The following is a 20531-nucleotide window of genomic DNA, read 5'->3' on the forward strand; positions in this document are numbered from 1 at the left end:
CACCATTTTAGTATAATTTTGCCCATCACAACACCACCAAAAAATTCAGCCTCAAAATATAATCCCAACAAAAGCTGAACATTTTAAGTCACACAGTAAATATTACAGAGCAACAGGTGTTTCTGTTTTTCTGGTCACTCAGTCTGTGTAGCCCTTTGTCATTAACACAGGGTCTTTAAATACTGTGAAAAGCGCTCTATTAATAAAATGTATAATTATCATTATTATTAACACATCAGAGCTCTGATTAATCATAGAGCAAATGTAAACTGTCTTACCTCCAGGACATTGAGCTTGATTATTCCATCTCCATCTTTGTCAAAAGCATTAAAAGCTCCTGCAAGAGACCCAACAGTCTTCATACAGCTATTTTAAAAGTACCAAAAAATGTAAAAGCACTGATGTAAGCACTGATTTCTTTTCCAAACTTAAAGGGTAGCTTTGGTATTTTTCAACCTGGGCCCTATTTTACCATGCTTTTGTGTCTACGTGACCAATGGAAACGATATCTTAAGTTAGTCCAGTGTTGAGTGAGATTGCTGCAGCCAACAAAGGCACATCTGGCTGCAATGTAACCCCAATCCACCTGCACATTGTCAATAAACATCCATTAAAAGTGCTTGTTTTTGCCCTTGACAGGATCAGATTATTATTATTATTATTATTCTCCTCTATTCTTCTGACATTATAAAAAGGATCCCCACAGAGATAGAGCCTTTTGTTAAAAATGCTTTTTGTTTAAACGGAAACAACCCTGAAATCACTCTTATCTAACCCACCATATTCCATTCAAATAAATAGTCATTTAAACATGTCAGAGAGTCAGCATATTTTCATATCAAACTGGGTGAATTCATCCAAACCATAGTTGGTGATTGTTGGAACAGTGGAAAGACAAACCAAGACTCTTTTTGCGATATTTATTTTGTTTTTGTTGACTTTTTATAAAGTGTGTTCTATGAAAATAAAATTACTGTTTATTTACATGGAGTTTCATTTGATGGTAGTGACTTTGGGCTGTTTCTGATTCCACAAAAAGAATCTCACTCTCTGCAGGGATCTGCATTTATAAATCAGCGGCAAAACCAAGTGCTTTTAGGGGATATAAATTGACAGTGGAAACATGCCCTCAGTGGTTACTTTGCACCAAATGTGGTGTTGTTTCACTCAATAATTGTTGTTCCCATTAGTTACATAGCCACAAAAACATGGGGAAAATGGGTCCAGGTTGAAAAATACTTAAGCTAACCTTTAAGGTCACTATTACTGGCTCTTTCTTTATGTTTATAAAATTAGCAGGTAAATTTCAAATAAACTTTGTCCACATAGTATCAGAATATTTTCTGATGCATGCAGCATTGAGACTGACACACACACTGCTTAAAACACATTGTTTATTAATTTTACGTGCACATGCTCATGTGTTGTGTGTGTACTTACTGAACATGCCCTCTAGTCTCACAAAACAGCAGATGTAGCTGTCAAAGTCGATGTTGAGGAGTTCGTCTGCGTAGCGCATGGCTATGATGTCATATAGCTGTCTGTTGAGCTGAAACCCTTCATGTGGAGAAGATTAAACAGAGATTGTCAACGAATACAAATAAAGTTTAGTTGAAACTATATTGCAATTATAAATCCCAATTTAATTTCTAAGCAATAGAAAAGCATTCAGTCTAAAAATGGAAGGATAAAGTATCTCTTGTTGCTCACCTGCAGCATTAACAGTGTTTCTCAGCTCAAAACTACTGATGGAGCCGGATTTGTCTTTGTCAAAACGTTTAAAGATCAGCTGTAAACATATTATTGGATGGACAGTCAGATAAAAACGTGAAGGTTTGTTAAACATGAGCAGAGGCTATAAGGTGGCTACAGTTATCCTACCTGCCATTCCTTGATCTTCTTCCACAAGTGTTTGAACTCTTGCAGGTTCAACTTTCCCGTCCCATCAGTCTGAGAGAGGGCCAGTCATGGAAAAACATCCAGTGAAGCCAATTTTGAAGCCAAAAAGGTGCTTTTTATTTTTTTGTTATAGTACTAAAATAATTTTCATCATAGTAAATGATTCTAAACATATTTATTTACTACACGTGCTTTTGAGTAAATGCAAATTCACTAAAGTTTGTCTAACGCAAAGACATTTGTAGTGTCAAATCTTATCTCACTGTGCTGTAGTTGTTCAAAGTCCATTCAAAAAAATATACTTGATTTGTCAGCAAATTAAGAGTGGAGTATTAATGAAAAATAGTTTGCCTGTTCTACCCATAGATTATGGAAAAATAATGAATGTAGCCACTGTGATGTCACCCATTAGTTGGTGGACTCCCTTTTGAGACTCGAGTTTGGCATTTTATAGCATAGTGAGCATATCTGTAGAAGAGTGAGGGACTAAGTGACTTAAAAACATGTTGTAAACACGTTTATTTCTGCTGTTCACTTAGGCATTTTAACATGAGTGTCTGTGAGGATTGACTCGCTTTTGGAGCCAGCCTCAAGTGGCTGTTTGAGGAACTGCAGTTTTTGGCACTTTGAGTTTGCTTCATTTTTCAACCCTGGAAGTTTCCGCTTGTTTCTACCACTGGGCCTCAGTCACTTGTGGGATTATTATATTATTATTATTATATAAACTAACTGTAAGGATACATCCATCAAGGCGATCATACTCCGACATGTCTCAAGGCTGAATCCCTCCGTCTTTATGTCATTATCTGTGAAGGACAGCTTGGTATGAATGGTCACGTGACACCACTATGTGATAATTGTTATATGGTCTTAGTCTTTCCAGTGTACTCACGTCTGGAGAGTACGTTCTTCATGATCATCTTGAGTTCATTGGCACAGATCTGCATGTCCTGATGGAGGGAGGAACAATTTGTTGCATAGATATTTACACATTCAGACATCCACACCTGTCCTGTGTTACCCTCTGTCCTCTCTCTGTGTACTCACCTCACCGGCAATCTGTCTGTAAATGGCCCTGAACTGTTTTTCCTCTTCAGTCTCCTCCTCAGGTTCAAGTAGTTTCAGCTGAGACACAAGAAAATAGTAAATTGTAAAGAAAATTATTAATACTAAAAATGATAGCTACATGTTGGAAAAGCGTATTTATGTGATTGGACGTTGTAAAGGCCCTTTAAGCTTCTCCAGAGCAAAAGGTAGCGTGTGATCATAGAAATAGAATGGCATTTTATTCCTTTGGGTGTGACTGAGTGCCCTGAGTTTCTGGACGGTGTTGAGCCTTTGTTGGCAGTGCTTATGGATGTTGGTAGTGTGATGTTCAAAAGTTTAGTGATCCAGTCACACCTGAAAATAAACTAAGCTTTGATTTGACAGCTTATGGGGTGTTTCCACTAGCAGGTCGGTTCTGTTCATTTCAGTTTGTCCTGATGATTTAAATGGATTCCTCAATCTATAGCTGCTGCTAGCGGCTGCAAAATGTTGTTTTATTTTAATAGTTATAGTTTATTAATGTATAAGAAACTTTTGTTAGTTTAGTTTAGTTAATTTAAAAAGGGACAGTGAAAATTATTAAATTGTGCTGGAACTGTGAGCCAGGCAACCCAAGAAGAAGGGAAATGAAAAATGGGGAACTAAAGGGACCATGCACAACTTTTCACAATGAAAAGGCAAAAAAATGCTTACCAAACTGAACTGAACAGAACCAGCCTGCTGGTGAAAAAGCCCAAAATGAACAAAGCCGAAAGCTTTTGATGGAAACGCAGCTTTTGACTTGTTTTTGGCTTTGAGTAAAATTGTTTTTCCAATTTCTTCACAAAAAAAAATATATTGTGACTGATTAGCACTGGATGCGTTTCCTTTTAGTACCAGAGGAGAGCAGCACATTAGAGAGAGACATGAGCAAGTTTGTCTGTATACACTGAGGCCTTACAGGAAAACAGGTGCAGCTGAGTCACTTGAGATCAGCTGGCTTCAAGCTCAATTGTTTTATTCCCAGCAGTGTTATTTGACCTGGTCAAGACTGCATTTCAGAGCCATAAATCTCTAGAAATTACGACAGGTCAAAGGTCACTATAAGCTAGTTGCTGCATAGTGATGGTGTTAAGTTTTGGCTCTGGCAACCAGATTACCTTTGGTTTCTTCTTTATTTCCCCCTGAATGCCGTCATGCTCGATTTCTTTGTTGGCTCGTGCTCTGTCTGACACAAATACAATAGGCTGGCATTTGGGTAACGGCAGAGGTTAGTAAGAGGAGAGACAGGTTATAAAAGACAAACAGAAACAGAAAAGAGAAAGTTATTTCAGTGGTTATAATCTATACATGCAAAAATGACACAAACTAAAACTTCTACCGTTGATTATAGCCAAAATATAAGGGAGAGTATCAGTGGTGAAGCAGAGTTTAAAAGCAATCTAACAATGTTAGTGCCACTTGCATGCATTACCTTTTCTTTCTTTTTCTTGTCTTGCTGAGGGTCAATAAGACAAGAAAGGACAGAAGGATGAAATGAGATGAAAAGGAGGAAGACACTTTTCAAGTCTGTTAGTTACTTTTGTAGGAAAAAGAATGAGAACAGTATGAATGGAAATGAAATGAAATTTTAAGAGCAAGGTTGATGAAATATATCAGTTACTCAGGTCGGGTCTACATAGTATCAAATCTGAACTGATATTGCAGTGTGAAAGTGAATTGCAATAGGCATCTGCCTTGCACAGTTTTGGTAATTTCCATATATTCACCCTCTTTGGGGGGAAGCAGAAGCTTAATGTCAAGAATATTTGGGTTTAGTATTAATGTGCTAAGTGACTAAAGATTTATGTAAAAGTGATATCTACTTCCTGAGGAGCTTTATAGCTACAAGTAAAAAAAAACAAAAAAAAAAAAACAAAGCAAAAACATCTCACCAAATCCCAGCTCCCCAGACTTAATGAACTAATAATATTAATAATCCTATCCTTGTCCCGATGGTGTATTTATAAAGTTTCTGAAAGAAAGTGTGTTGCAACGGAGTGCAGTCCTTCTTAATATATTTTAGTGACTGGACAGTGCCTTATAATCGAACCTCTTCCAAGCCTTGATATATCAATATATCAACTGGCCACAGAAATTATGAGGAGGAGTATCAAAAATTAAATGATAAAAATGGAGGTTATAAACATGCATATGAAATACCACTTATCATTCACAACACCCAAATGGTGGTCGCAAATTTTCATTAAATTTTACCTGGAATGATGAATGGCAATTTCATGTTGTCACTGATGAATGTCAGACAAGGAAAACAATGAAACATGGCCTTTTTTTCCATTATATCACAACTGTATTAATCGGTTTTAAATTAATCAAATACTTTTATAATTAATTATTCTGTTTCTTGATTCACATACATCAAATGTATTTCTATCGCTGAATTTTTGTTACTTCTCCCCTCATATAAAAGTCATTAAACTATGTTAAAACTAATTTTTTGGACATAAAAAGTGGACATACTACTCTGTTTTGAGTCATTTCACCACTGCAATATCAGTCAGGATTACGAAAATATATTTAGACTCCACTGTTTTTCAATTGTGTAGCAAACCTGTGTTTGGTCAGACCCGATTGTGTTGTCCGTCTCCCTGCAAAGAAAAACGAGACACATTAGGATTCTTGCTATTTATTGATTACGACCTTTGCTATATTTTGCAATTTTACTGCCAACAATCCCCAAAATAACATCAGCTACACCACTAAAATATGTCGGGTGCTCCTCCCTTGGTGATCCTTACTCAGACGTGCTCCGCTTCTCAGAGAAGACCCTGAGAAGGAACTCTCCCTCTTGATGGGGTTCAAAGGTCGTGGGAATGATGACATACTCTCCTGCTGGCAGATGGAAACGCTCTGTCACCTCTCGCAGGTTTATGTAGGTCTTACATTTAGCTTTGGAGGCCGTGTACAGGAAGAAGTCTTTCTGCAGGTGTTGATCCTTTCCACGCATCTATGGATGGAAAGAAATCCGTTGAGGTCTTCAAATAGGAAAGTAGATGAAACAGAAAACTTATTACAGGAAAGGAATAGTTCAAAATTGTGACTGTCTTGCAGTGACTCAATGCCACTCTCATATGTGTAGCTTAACTTAGCATAAACACTGGAAACTGAAAACTGCTAGCCTGGATCTGTCACAAGACAACAAAATCTGTAAGCCAACACCTCTGTTTGTTTTATTGGTTCAAATACCAAAGTGTTAAAATGACAAGTTGTGCTTTTATGTACTGCACTATTTCTTGGCTGAGTCCAGTGCGATAATTTCTTGGAGTCTTGTCATCACTGTTAGGTTGCCAGGCAACTAGTGGAAACTCCAGGAAGTGACTGCGCCTGGTCCAGGCTCTCAGGATCGGCACTTTGCTACTTTACACTACTACTACTACTACTACTACTACTACTACTATGGAGGCCTTTAAATTTTTGAAGTATTTGAAGGAAAGAAATCAAGACCTTGAATGTTTATATAAATGGACATGGGTCATGGAAGGTGCCTAGACTTATATATTTTGTGGGAGAATAGGAACAATTTAAAAAAAAAAAAAGTTTTTAGAAAAATTCTTAGTGTTGTAACAGCAATTAATTTTGGTCCGTGTCTCAAATTCTGCCACGCTTGGTTTTTGAATTTTAGGAAAGTGGGCCTTGAAAGTCCTTGGAAACTCATTAATGTAGAAGGTGTGGGAACACTGCGACTGCTACTACTACCACATGTATCTCTGGATCAAACACAGCTCTCAGGAGACGCAGGTTAACACTGTGAAAACTCTGAATTCATCAAACTAACGTCCTTCTCCAAGATGAGCATACCTCCTTCGGCACCTGCAGGGACGAAGAAGAAGTTAAAGAAGTTCAATTCCAGTGAATGTTCATCAGATAATTCGGTGATTTAAGGTTCAAGTGACCATTACTTCGTAGATTGAAAATCCGATAGTGAGGAATTTGGCCCCTTGATGGCGCTGCTTCCTTCGACCTTTTTGCATCAGAGAAACAACGACAGTGCAGAATGCATTCTCATTGTCTTGGTCGTCATCCTCCTCGTACAACTGCAGCCGGTACTGAGGGTTCGTCCAGAATGTTTCTGTAAAACACATAACAGTAAATCTGCGACAAAGTGGTCACGTTATCGCAGTGAAGACGCATGAGAACTTGAGCAATATTGGCTTTGAGAGGAGTAAAAGCTGATATAAAAAAAGTCGAGGCTTACGTGGAAAGTTCCTGCAGCCTCCAGCAGAGCTGCCTCTCACCCAGCGACCCTGGTTAACTGACACTGACCAGCTGTGCCTTTCATCACCCTGCAGGGTGTCAGGGGTCAAGTTGCACATCTCTAATTTTGTGAAGTTCCTATTGAAATCATCAAAAGACATCCTGGAGACGAATGTGAAAGAGGAAGCTGTTAAAGTCTCTGTTCTTTAAAAAAATTTTTTTTTCTGTCTTTCACACTAATGGAGCAAAAAGTGTTAAGGGGCTCAAATTGAATTTAATCTCATGGATGAGAGGCTCATGCTCGCAACAGCACAAGGTGTTAATATTACTGGCGTCCTCGGCTGAGCTGTAACGTTTGCCAGCTCTGTGGTGCCAGGCGAGCTAGCGGTAGACGCACACTGCTTTCTGCGCAGTAGTGGTGAAATGTGTAAATTTTTTAAAGTATTTTACTTAAGTAAAAATTTGAGGTACTTTTACTTTACTTTACTATTTTAACCTCAGGTCATTTCTATTTCTACTCCACTTCACTTCAAAGGGGAAAAAAATACTTTTTATCTATTACAATTACTTTCAGTTTCAAATTAAGATTTTTTTCACACAAACTATATGAAAATATAGAGAGCAGTTTAAACAATTTCAGTCGATTGATGAGAAAATGAATTGTCAGCTATTTTAAATCATCTTTGAACCTATTTTTCTTACAAAAACTATTTAATGGTCCCAACTTTTCAAATATGAGGTCTTGCTGTGTTTTCTTTTAATCTATTAATTTTATTAAACTGATGAAAATGTTATTGTATTGAGTACTTTTACTTTAAATGTTCAAATACATTTTTGTAATTGTACTTACATACTTTTATTCAAGTAACATTTTCAATGCAGGAACTTTATGAGCAACAGAGTATTTTACAGTGTGGTATTGGTATTTTTATTTAAGTAAAGGATATAAATATTTCATTCATCACTCTTGCACAGCCAATTGGCAGGCGAAAAAGAAAATGTTTCCTACATGAAACTGGGACATAATTTCTGGATAAGAAGTCGGGTGCAATCTAGTTACATTAGAGTGGACAAAAAGCAGCTTTTCAGACAATCATCACCATATCATCATAGCACTACAATATCATGATAGCACTACAGGAGAGAGGAAAAATATGTATATTTTGATTTTGGCGTTAACTTCCCCTTTAAGCAAAATGCTTTGTTTCATCCTGAGGGAAACAGCTACAAAACTGGTAAAAAATCTAAAAGTAATGTTTAATTTGATGAAGAGTGTGTCGCAATGGTTTTACTCACCAGAACTCACTCTCCTCTACGGTTTGTTTCTTTAGGTTGTCCTTGTCTGCGATGGAAATGGTCGACCACTCCTTCGAACTATGGAAAAAAAGAAAGAATTAACCACAGTACAGCCCCTTGTTCATTCAGGCATTTAATCATAATATAACGGGCTAAATTAAAGTGTCAATGCCTCAGATCAATCTTACTTTGGACACCAAGGTCCATTCCACAGCACTCGACCCCAGGGATTGCGCAAGCGAATCAGGTTAATTTTGGTGTCCTTTGCAACCTCATCACACTAGAAACAACAACCAACCCGTTAACATCACTTTAACAGGCTCCCCTCAAAATAATACCATCTGCATTTATAGAAAGTGGCTTTTTACTGCACCTGAGCCAGGCCTATAATGGAGTAGGCATGACCCCTGACCAGCCCCTGAGCAGTGCGAGACTCCAGTTCAGTGGCTGAAAAAATCTGACAGACACAACAAATGTCAGAGCAAAACACAAATTTGAGGCAACACATGCTGCTAAAACATCATTTTATTTATTTTTTACTCTGGATTCGATGGTTAAAATGTAGTTTTCTGGAAATCAAGTTGAAAAGATGCAAAAAAGATATATAATGAAACTTTGATTCAGTTTTCTTATTGTGAGAAAATGTTTGAAACAGGGTGATTTGCATGGAAAAAAGAAATGTAAATGCGGTTTATTGGCAGAGTTTATTTTCCCCACTGCATCCTTGCCGTTTGATTTTCTTATTTCAGTCACTTCTTTTGCTGCATATCTAATCTAATGTTTGTTTTCTCATGTTTCTCTAATTCCATGCATGACTTTTCTCTGTTTCCTGTTCACTTAATTTCATCACTTTCATCACCACTCACATCTATGGAGCAGCCCATCAGCGAGCCTCTCTCCAGCGCCTTCCTCATGATGCTGCAGAGCTCTTTGGGCGCCTCGGACAACTCAAAGAACTCGGTAACTCCTCCTGTGAAATCCTCCATGGCTTCCAGAGTGTTGCCCCCTTTGAGTGCCTCATAAGAGCCGTGCAACCTGAGAGACAGAGCGAGAGAGAGGTGTCTATCATTCTGGTCAATGTGCTGACGTGTCTGCTCTCTTGCAGGCCTGGATTGTTCAGAGTCTGCGGCCAATCTGAGAAACATGACGACGGAGCAGAGGAGTGGTGTGACTGGTAAGTGTTGCTGTACACTGCAAAAAATAAACACCTTAATGAGACATTCAGCTCAAATAGGAGCTTAAAAAGAAATGTTATGCCAGTGAGGTGAAAGGTCAGTGGTTTCAGGTCAAATATCTAGTCTAGATTTTCTGAAATTCTAGGGCATTACTTTGATACCGGTGGAGTAATTTTCCTCGTTTCCCAGTACTGCTAAAATATTTTGCGTTTAAAGTATTTGACCTTATTTCATGTCTTTAGGCTTTTTTTTTTTTTAAACTTTCGACTTTTTTGAGCAAGAAAACAACTGAAGGCTAAATGACAAACATTTTTAGTAGGTGGTGAACATCAAAATGACAATTAGAGAACTGCACATCTTCACTTTGCAGTGAAAATTAAAGGAACACCTCACCCCCCAAAATGACCATTTGTATATCATTTAATCACCCTGTGTTACATTTAAGTCAGTAAGGAAAACGTAATGTTTATCATGCATGCCTCCACAGTGAACGAAGAATACAAAAACTGAAAAAAATATTGATGAATGGAAGTCATAGGAGTCAGTGTTTAACAGCAACAAAACTATATTAAAACATCTGTTTTTCTCAACTCACGCTGTATAATTACTCTCATTCATTCAGCAGTATGCTCAGTACTCTCCAAACGTGTATTTTTGCATTTTTGGAAGTACTGATTGTATGACTGGATAAATGATAAAATAAATGAAACTTGGCTGATACTATAAGTGTTGTGCGAGAGTTTGTAAACGGATATTTGGGTATAGTTTTGCTGATGTTAAACATGGACCCAAACGTCTAAAGTTAAATAACAATTTTCTCAATGTTTGTATTCTTCATTCACTGGGGAGGTATGCACAAAAAAAGTGTTCTTCCTGCATTCATATCACAGGGTGAGATATTCATATACAAAGGTTAAGTATCCCTTTATTAAGCTGTGCTTACTTGGCATAAGCTTTCTCCAAAAGAGCGCTCCAGTACTCGTTCTTTCTGAAAGATTTGGTGAAAACCAGCTGGTTGTTCAAAGTGGGGATGCGGTCGTCCACGATCACATCGACCCATTCGCCATAACGCCAGAACTGAGTGACAGGAGAGAGAGCAGATTTAAAACAGGAAGATGGTAATGAGACGGAAAATAATATTTTATCATCAGGCAAAGAAAAGCTCCTTTTAGATTATTAGTTGATTCATATAATTTGGTTAAATCTGTTGTTTCCAATTACAGATGAGAAGACTTGAACCACTTTTACATCAGCATGAAGCTATAGCCAGCAGTTAGCTTAGCTCAACATAAAGACTGGAAACAAACGACTTTTCTCGGACTAAAGTGACCAAAACCTGTCAACCAGCGCTTATAAACCTCATAACTAACACTTTATATACCAAATATTTAATCTGTACAACCACTGAAATGTAAAAACTGCAATATATTTCTTGGAATCGAATGTTTTGCAAGAATGTGTTTTCCAAAAAGGCAAACTACTTCCTTAATGTTATGGATCCCTTAAATTCCATTTTTAAACAATCAAGATGTGGTATGACATGAAATGCAAGTTTACAACTGAAGTGCTCTGCAGTTGACAGTGGCAAAGCATCACAAAAAACATGAGTATATTTTTCAGGATATGAGAGGTCAGTTGTTTATTGCGCATTGTGCCAAATACCCATTTAATACCTGGAAATGGAAGATGCCGGCATAGTTGTCAGTGAAGCTCTGGTCGCGGGGAATAACTCTGTACAGAAGCTTCTCGTTCACTGTCAGGCAGGCGATGGCAGCCAGCAGCCAGCAGTCACCTGTCAGCAGCAGATTCATGAGCTATGAAAACACTTGATCCAAACATACCGCTTCATAAAGTAGTTTTCACAGATTAAAGCCACATTTCTGCAGATGTCAGTCATTCACAACAGCAACGTAGCTAAATTTAAAATTAACTCTCGTGGCCATTCCAGCTTCAGTTTCTACCCCACATATTTTGGCTGTACTCTGTGTTGTTATAGATCTGTGTCTCCGAACAGCACGGTTTGTGTTTTCAGCTGAGACACATTTCACACTTTGTACCTTAAAAAAAATTTACTGCACAAAACTTCTTTAACACCATCCAGCACCAAAAGGAGCTGAACTTGTTGTTTCTTTTGACACTTTTTTCCATGGTCTGTAATATTCTTATTTTTATGCTAGTATTATTGACATGCAGGCTTTGGTTAGACAAAAAAATAGTAATGTATTGTCAAAAAGAGGCTGTGTATGCACCATAAAAAGATTATGTAGAGATGCTTGGAGAATCAGTGAAAGTAGTGCGGGAAAGACAATTTTACGTATCAAAACTGTCATGGTGTATACCTGCCTGCCCTCTCCCCCTCCTCTGCTGCCGGTATTTTTCCACTCACCCTCCCTCTGCTCACTCCACCTGCAAACCACGCCCAACTCCCCAGCCTGCTCACCACACAGCTGCAACTGATCACCAATCAACCATGCATATAAGCCACTCCAGCACACTCATTCTCTGCCAGATTGTTCCTCTGCATAATGCATGTCTTTCCAGCGTATCTCTATCAGATCTCCCGTTGCCGACTCTGCCTGTTCCTGACCTGCTCTCCTCGCCTGACTCCCCCCGGACCTACCTGCTCTTTGTCCTCGACCACGTATTCAGTTTCGGCATTCCGGAGATCTGACGGCTCTTCTGGTAAAGACTCCTTCGCTCGGCTAAGACGATCCTCCTGCCTGATCCCTGTCGGTACCGTTACACCCGCGGACGGACTTCCTGGTTACCGAACCCCTGCTTGTCCCAGACCATCCCTCTGCTCGATCCCAGTCGGCGTTCCTGCACGTGGAGACGGCTCGTGGAGCTACGGGGTTTCCTCCCGGCCAGCCACTGTGGGTACAAGCTTCGTTTCTTCGCCTCGTGTGAAACCCAGAGACATTGCTAGGGCTTCCTGCTCGAAGAACGAACTCTTTGTCTGTAAGCTGAGCCATTTCTGTGTTGGTTATAATAAACGTTATTACCAACTAAACGAGCTTGTTGGTGTACTGCATCTGGGTCCTACCACCACCCGTTACAAAAACACTATAGCGTATACTCTGTCTGACAGTTTCCAGGCAGAATGGTTTACATGCTTGCTTTTGAAACCACTTGTTTGAAAGCAGAAATGATTTCAATGTTACCCAATTCTCCTTGACAGATGTCTGTCCTGCTGGCTCCATCAATGATGAACTTGGGGTTTTCACAAATTTCCTGTCAAAGAAAAAAAAGGAGAAAGTGTCAGGAAGTATGTTGTGCAATATCAAATTTTTTTCTCATTATGAAACATCATGTAAGATGAAATGAGAGATGCTTTAGATGCGAACTCCTAAATTTAAAATGTACGGATCCAACCTCTATACCAAGGAAAAATACTGTTCTTTAAGTGTGCTTTTAGTCTGAAGTCCGCATTATGATGTCCCGCAAGATAACATTTACTCTTTTAAAAGACTAAGCAAGAAAAACACAAGAAAATAGTCTTTAGTATCTAACTGATCTATTATGGCTTAACCAAAGCTTGTTATCAAATTCAGTACTGTTTTGATGTCAATACCAAAATCTATCTTTTTTTTATTATTTTAATCTGACCCAACCTTTGAATGTTGAGTCAGATTCAAAATCATGTTTACTTATTCTTTGAACAAAATAAGAACCTGGTTCAAACCAAAATTTTGCCAATTTTTGATATTAGATCGTTTTTTGAATTTAGTTTTTCTAGAGGCAAACTTTTCATTCATTTATTTGTGTTTAGACAACATTTGACATGAGATCTTTGCATTTTGGTATTGGTCAACATTTCAACCTTACAACAATTCAAAATCTGCATTTACATGAAAAGTCTGGTGACCTCACCCAAAATCAGACCCCCAACTTGCTTTGCCTCTGGGCCACTTTTGTAAAATGTCATGGGGGCCAGGGAAGCAGTTTCTAGGATTTGCGAAGACGCAACACAGGCTCGAGCTCTGTCAGGCATTTCTGGGTATCCTCCCTTGGTACTTACAATTAAAAAAAGCTCTGTGATTCCTTTTTTGTGAGCCTTGCCACCTTTTATATTTATAGTCCAAAAAAACCCAGGGTGAATCAATTTATTTTCACTGAGTTAGAAAAAGGCTGGTGGGCCACCGGGCTACCTATTGCAACCAGATTTTACAGATAATTTATGAAGATTTACAAATCTACGCCTGGCATGATTGACAATTTGAGCACTTGACCCTGAAACTGAAAGCCAGTTGTAGAAATTTCTCTGACAGCATTCACTGCATATTTATGAGGAAGCAGCTGTTGGGGGTCCGTTGGTCACGACCTTTAAGTCCTCTGGACAAGTGATAACGTGCTGAATGCAGAGGAGCCCCTCACCTCGTAACTACGTACCTCTGTCAGGGCAGACTGATTGCCTGTTTGTTCATCTATATTACATATTCAGACACTTCTTAAAGGGATTTTATGGCTGACTCTGGTAAGGTATTAATGCTCATGGAGAACATACTGGCTGATATCATGTTGAAGGATTATATGATCTTCTATAAAAGTAGTTTCCAACTTGCAGGTTTGGACTCCTCAAAGGGTCACTGTGAGGGTTACAAGATGATTAAATGCATGAAAACATATTTCTGTTACACAAATTAAGCATATTTTTGTCTGACTTTTCTCTATTTTTTGCCTTTGTTTTCTTGTGAAATAATGGACACTTAAGGCCCCTAGAAAACCTTCAAATACAGCAAGAAAATCAAAAACCCTCATGCACACAATATGTGAGGTGGTGTCAGCCAAACAGGTTGGGATGCTTTATTCTTTAAAACTTTTGAAACCCTTTTCAGATGCAAATAATGCACGATAATCAAGTTTTCAGGGGTTAGAAAGACTTTAGAAACTTAGGGGTCGCCAAAGGGACATTTTGTGGTATAGCAGGAAAAAAAAAACATTAAAAGGACAACAATAGAGTAAAATGTCAGAAAGTTTTATTTCAGGGGATTCACAGCATTGACTCTGTTCCCCTCATCACACGATTGACCATAACTAAGGCTGTAAAAATGCAGCCTCATGATCCGAATTTAGCGCACGCTTCACTGCTGACCCTTCAGATGGGATTCAGGTATCACTAATCTCAGCTGATGTCAAATAGGACATTCATCATTGGCCTTTAAACAGCAATCAACCTTCAGATTCATGTTACACTGATTCTGTAAACTGTGGAGCAGAGATTTCAGTTTGTTATTTGTATTTACCGCTGAGATTTAGTTTGGATTTGATTTATGCTTATGTAAATGGATACATAGATAAGGTTAATGTGGGAATTAACTGTCTTTTTTAAAAGCTTGTGTCAATTTGTGTTAATATTTAGATTAAAGTTATTATTGCCACACCAATCACATAGAAATGAAAGGGATCATGTTTAAGGCAGTGTTTAAAAGTGATTTATTTGTACAGCACTTTAACAATTTTGAGGTACTTGTACTTAACTTTATGTATTGCGTCTTAAAGTTATACTACATAGTATTGACAGTTACTTCTTGTAAACACCAGCAAAAGTGAAATTAAAATCCAACTCCAGATTCACTTTCATCTGGCGTTTCACCTCGCCATATTTAGATTCTTTCTTTCGGTGCTGAATCTCTTGGATGCCTGCTGCGTACAGTCTGGCACCTGCTCACTATCTGTTCATGAAGCCCAGACCTCACCTGAGTGCTGTGGATGTACACGGCCATATATGTCCCTAACACAGAAAATAAGAAAATACAGGCAGAGGACAGAGTCTCTGCAGACGAATACACCGCCACGCACTGCAAATGAGTCCAAAGTGAAGATTGATACGGCTTACATCTTAAATCTTGCATAGTATACTTTTAAAGAAACTCTTTTGATAGTTCAGTGTTTTGGGCAATACATTTATTTGCTTCCTGGGACATTTAAATGAGACAGTTGATACCACTCTGATGTCTCCAAGGTTAATATGAAACTTCTGGTCTTTGTGCTATTCAGTTAGTTTAGCATATCACAAAGACTGAAAACAGTTTGCCTGGCTCTGTCCAAAAGAAAATCCATCTACTAGCACCTCTAGAGCTCAGTAAATAATTGTTTATTTAATCTGTAAGACTGCAGACTCTATTTATTACCACTCAGCTAAGCCAGATGCTGGCTGTAGCTTCATATTTACCAGACAGATAATAATAGTGGTATTGATCTTCTCATCCAAACTCTCAAAGAGTGAATAAGCATATTTTTAAAATCACAAACTATTCCTTTAACACTTCTCCTCCAATATGTTTATCTGACATGTGTAGCTCCTTGTTACACTGCGGCAGATTCAAATTTTACAGAAATATGTTACCATTTTTTTTTAAAGATTATTTTGGGGGACTTTGATATAACTTGAGAAAGGGACAGAGAGAGGTGATGGCATGCAGCAAAGGGCTGAGGTTGAAATCAAGCCCATGGCCGCTGCAGTGAGGATGTAGCCTCTGTACATGGGGCGCCCACTCTACCAACCAAGCTACTGGGCCCCCTAACCTAAAACGTGTGCATTAAAAATAATGTTATAATAATATAACCTAGTATGTATAATATTACAACACTCTTAAAGGCATTGAGAACTCTTAACTTTTGATACTTAACATCCATTCTGCTGATAACACTTCTGTACGTTTATTTAAATGGACAGATCATCCCAAAATGTCTCTCTTACCTGTGGTGCTATTCTAGTCTAATCTAGATTGTTTTGCTGTGAGTTGCAGAGTATTGGGAATAACAGCAGTAGAGATTTCTGCATTCTCTCCAATATAATGGCACTAGATGTCACTCAGCTTGTGGTGCTCAAAGCACAAAAATATTTTAAAAATTAAAAAATGCAACAGCATGTCTCTTTCCAGAAACCATGACCTGGTTACTCAAAATAATACACAAACCTTGTTGGGAGCAATTTCAAGTAGGAACAATTTTCTTTCTATAAAACTATCTGATGACTGTGTCACCACGCAGAAAGAGGTGCACATCTACTCATGGACAAGAGGCTCGTTGTTGATGAAGTTGATGCTTTCTTCTGTGTGGTGATAAAGTTCGCAGGTGTGGTTTGATGGACAAAAAATTGTTCCCACATAAAACTACTCACAACAAGGTCTGTTGTATTTTATTTTAGTCATTCTTATTGGGTTTTTGTTGGTGCTTTGAGCACCACAAGCCGAATGCCATCTAGTTTCATTATACTGGAGAGTCAGACATCTCTACATATACATATACAACATATACAACATATGCATGAGACTGTTATCATCTCTCTCAACATCATCATAGAGAGCAATTACTAATTTCACACCTACCATTATTGTAATATGACATGCATCTCCCCCCCTCTCTCTTTCTCTTTCCTTTTTTGCCATGATTGTATTTCATTTGCTATTTATGACATCTATTGCTCGTCTGTCCGTCCTGGAAGAGGGATCCCTCACTATCCTCTACCGCTCTTCCTGAGGTTTCTTCCTCTTTTTTTTCCCCGTTACAGGGGTTCTTTTTGGGGAGTTTTTCCTTGGGTGATGTGAGGGTCTAAGGGCAGAGGGATGTCGTCCACTGTAAAGCCCTCTGAGGCAAACCATGTTTTGTGATAATGGGCTATATAAATAAAACTGACTTGACTTGACTTGACTCTATGGCTGATATCCTCAAAACTCTGCAACTCACACCAAAACCATCTAGATTGATAAATAGCACTACAGATAACAGGAAAAATATTTAATTTTGATTTTTTGGGTGAACTGCTCCTTTAAGTAAGATTTTGAATGCATAACTATAAATGCAACATTCTTACATGCCAATGTTTCTACATAAGTAATGCGTCTTAGGTATGAGTCCGTCTCATTTGTTGTGCATTAATAATATTATTAGGATCTGTGTCAGTGTGAAGGCAGGCGCTGTGAGTGGTGTCTCTTTAACATTTTACATGTAAAAGTAATGCTGATACAGCAGAACTTCTGGCAAAAGACATAAAGCTTAATCAGAACAACTTGTTATCAAAGGCAGAGTGTTGGATAACTATCAAACCCTTGCAAGTGTATATCATAAAAACATGAAACTCTGAAGCCAACACTGAGTTGCCACTATGTTTCCCAGCACTGGCGGAGGGCGTCCTCCTGTGAGAGAGTCAGCTGTCTGTGATTGTAGAAGGTGATAACTCAGAGATATGCATCCACAACCACGCAGCCACTTGACACCAAACCCATGTGTTGTGGAGTAAGTGATGAGATACATGTGGATTTTAGAGAAGAGCTCTACTAAACACATTAGAGAAACATTTGGCCTAAAGGTTGTGGTGAGAAAACACTCACCCAGGGACGTTTCCACTCAAACTTAACGGGGGGGTTATGACTGTAGAAGAGTGAGGAGTCATTTGCAGGAAACAGGGGGTCTTCAAACACCACCTTTTTCTTCACGTATTTGTCTCGCAGCTCCAAAAAGGTCTTAAGCCGCTTTGCATCCTTGACAGCCTCGTTCCTGCTCAAAATCGCAGAGTAGATGGAGTTTGTCCCAGCAGGAGGGTAATCAGCTTTGTCATCAGGCTCAAAAGATGCTTCAGTTTCATAGAGCACTTTCACCTTCATTTCTTCAACAACACGCACTTTATATTTCTTGTCCTCCATTTTTGTTAAAAAAAGATCCCTCAGCCTTTTGGTGTTCCTGTTTCAAAATCACTTTATAAAAAAAAAAAACTACTTATATGCCGAAACAGAGTGTGAACTTGCAAAACAGCCCAAAGAAGCTTCCTGTGTCCTCCCTCTGACTCTGACAATCACTTTTAGTTCCTTTATTTGCTGAAAATGCTGTCACCGCTCATTTACACCCAACAGCGTCTCACACCAACACTGGCGCAGTCTCACTGTTGTGTCCCTGGCTGCTGGCTGCACCTAAATATAGGCCTCTTTAAAGGAGGGGAGGGGACTCCTCAGAGATAGACCCTGACACTGATACAACATTCACGCTGTTCTGATCAGGGGACACTGACCAAAATCTACACATCTAACTAAAGATATGGAGGGTTATTACTGGAGAAATGTAAATATGGAAAATATTAGATGTAGGTGAGGTCATGTACCCAGTTACATGTGCACCATGTACATGATACTTCCTTTGAAATGTATCAGAATCCCTGAACTAAAAGGCCCATTGAATATAGAGCCTATAGTGTTTATGATAAACAACAAATCTCATATTCACTTATATTGGCTCTGTTTAGTTTACTTCAGGGACTGTTTGTTTTTAATGAGAGGGGAGGGGTGGTGAAAAACAGGGGAACATGTGCATGATTTGCCACAGAATGGTGCAGGTTGAAACGTTGCCAGTAATGACGTAATACAATGAGTGCAAGAGTGCCTATAAGGCAGATATGAGGGCTGGTGTTTAAGTCCAACAAGCCTTGGACTTTCATGTGGGAGCCTGATGTTTGCTTCCCGTCTGAATGTGGGTTTTTTTTCTACACCTTACCATGTGCCTCTATTGTCTAATCATAACCATCTGTGCCAACATGTGCATTGGTTGATGATCCGGTATTGGTTGTGTTGTCTAAACATAACCATGTGCAGCATCATTCCACCACTTGCATTTGTTGGCATGATGGTAACGATTAGATGGTGAAGAACAGAGGCAGAAGGAGACCTAAAATGTAATATGTAGACGCTGAAGTCCTCTGCAAAGTGGCAACATGTGACAGTTTTGGATGAGAACATGTTGGTCTAAACTTTTGTATTTACTCACTCTGCAGCATCTTCGCCTCTTGTTCATTGATCTGATCAGCTCTGACTGGATCATCAATCAAATAGCCATGCTGTGACTCAAACTGCTGCTGACTGATAAAAATAACTTATGTTGAGTTTGGCCTGTGCTGCATTTACACACCCGGAAAGGGGGCACAGAATGACTGAAAAAAACAACAACATGAAATTCACTACTGCCACACATAAACTGTAATTCTGTGGGAAACACTGGTTGTTGGATATTTTGTGTTTATTTTAAATATCCTTTGAACCCCACATCCAACTAGTGGGTTTGAAAGACTTGTTTTGAAATAAATAAATAAATCACCCAAATTAGCTACTTAATTTATCATAACCAGAAACTGTAAAAGAAAAAAAAAAGAGGTTGCTGTAAGATTTTTACATTTCTGACATATTTAACAATTTCTGACCTTGAACACATTGTGTGTGACAAAGGCATTGAAATCACTTTACTCCACATGTTGTGTTCAAAATTATATAGTTATTCATAGTTCAGGGAGGCTTAATGAAAAATATTTGTAGCTTTAGGAAAGGACAAGATTAGAAAAATACAGTCCCTTAGTCCGCAAGACAAGTAGCACCATGTGATTAACTGTTACAGTTACTCTGTTCAACATCTAAAATATCAGCTGTAATGACACCTAGTGGTAAAACCTACGCCTTGACATTTACTTTCCTTTCAATGGTCGGCTGTGGCTGACATAACAGGCCATTCATCATAATTCAGTTTTCAGTTGGCCTGGCTCTCTGTCACTCCACGCCCATATCAAAGAAGAGATGGGAGGCTGCTGAGCGCAGGGTTGCCAGGTTTTAAGGAGTAACCTGCATTCTTGTTTTAGTATGAGCCAAGATGAGAGGAGATCTTAACCAAATTGTGCAGTTTTTTATGTTGCATGGCACTCACGGTAAATTAAAATTACGAGCTGCTGGAATATGAGAACCTTTTAAATCAAAATTAAGAGAACATAAGTAAAATTTACGATAGCTTAAATCGAAACTCTGAGATGGTAAACATAATCTCTATCTGTTTTTTTTTTTAACTTATGCCATGGATATTTCTATATTTTTATCATTCCAAATATTTCAGGAAAAGGGGGGAAATTTC

The 20531-nt window shown here is 38.6% G+C and overlaps 1 protein-coding gene across 2 annotated transcripts in view; it reads right to left on the reverse strand.

The window, feature by feature from the left end:
* Positions 1 to 18517, reverse strand: part of capn3b (calpain 3b) — a 20385-nt gene extending 1868 nt beyond the window's left edge. Inside the window, exons 1-22 of one of the 2 annotated variants that reach the window (XM_042503048.1) lie at positions 17984 to 18517; positions 12812 to 12881; positions 11324 to 11442; positions 10594 to 10727; positions 9342 to 9510; positions 8849 to 8932; positions 8664 to 8755; positions 8476 to 8553; positions 7181 to 7341; positions 6885 to 7054; positions 6784 to 6795; positions 5724 to 5932; positions 5537 to 5573; positions 4400 to 4423; positions 4086 to 4172; positions 2947 to 3024; positions 2792 to 2849; positions 2641 to 2705; positions 1882 to 1950; positions 1711 to 1789; positions 1441 to 1557; positions 279 to 337 (exon numbers count right to left, since the gene is read on the reverse strand). In XM_042503048.1, the coding sequence (XP_042358982.1) occupies positions 279 to 337; positions 1441 to 1557; positions 1711 to 1789; positions 1882 to 1950; positions 2641 to 2705; positions 2792 to 2849; positions 2947 to 3024; positions 4086 to 4172; positions 4400 to 4423; positions 5537 to 5573; positions 5724 to 5932; positions 6784 to 6795; positions 6885 to 7054; positions 7181 to 7341; positions 8476 to 8553; positions 8664 to 8755; positions 8849 to 8932; positions 9342 to 9510; positions 10594 to 10727; positions 11324 to 11442; positions 12812 to 12881; positions 17984 to 18295 (2283 nt within the window). In that variant the 5' untranslated portion in view covers positions 18296 to 18517. The remainder of the gene's footprint in view (positions 1 to 278; positions 338 to 1440; positions 1558 to 1710; positions 1790 to 1881; positions 1951 to 2640; positions 2706 to 2791; positions 2850 to 2946; positions 3025 to 4085; positions 4173 to 4399; positions 4424 to 5536; positions 5574 to 5723; positions 5933 to 6783; positions 6796 to 6884; positions 7055 to 7180; positions 7342 to 8475; positions 8554 to 8663; positions 8756 to 8848; positions 8933 to 9341; positions 9511 to 10593; positions 10728 to 11323; positions 11443 to 12811; positions 12882 to 17983) is intronic. The other variant, XM_042503049.1, reaches the window with a different exon arrangement.
* Positions 18518 to 20531: the final 2014 nt, after the last annotated feature.

The sequence above is a fragment of the Plectropomus leopardus genome, chromosome 16 (assembly GCF_008729295.1).
Source record: "Plectropomus leopardus isolate mb chromosome 16, YSFRI_Pleo_2.0, whole genome shotgun sequence".
NCBI classification, from domain to species: domain Eukaryota; kingdom Metazoa; phylum Chordata; class Actinopteri; order Perciformes; family Serranidae; genus Plectropomus; species Plectropomus leopardus.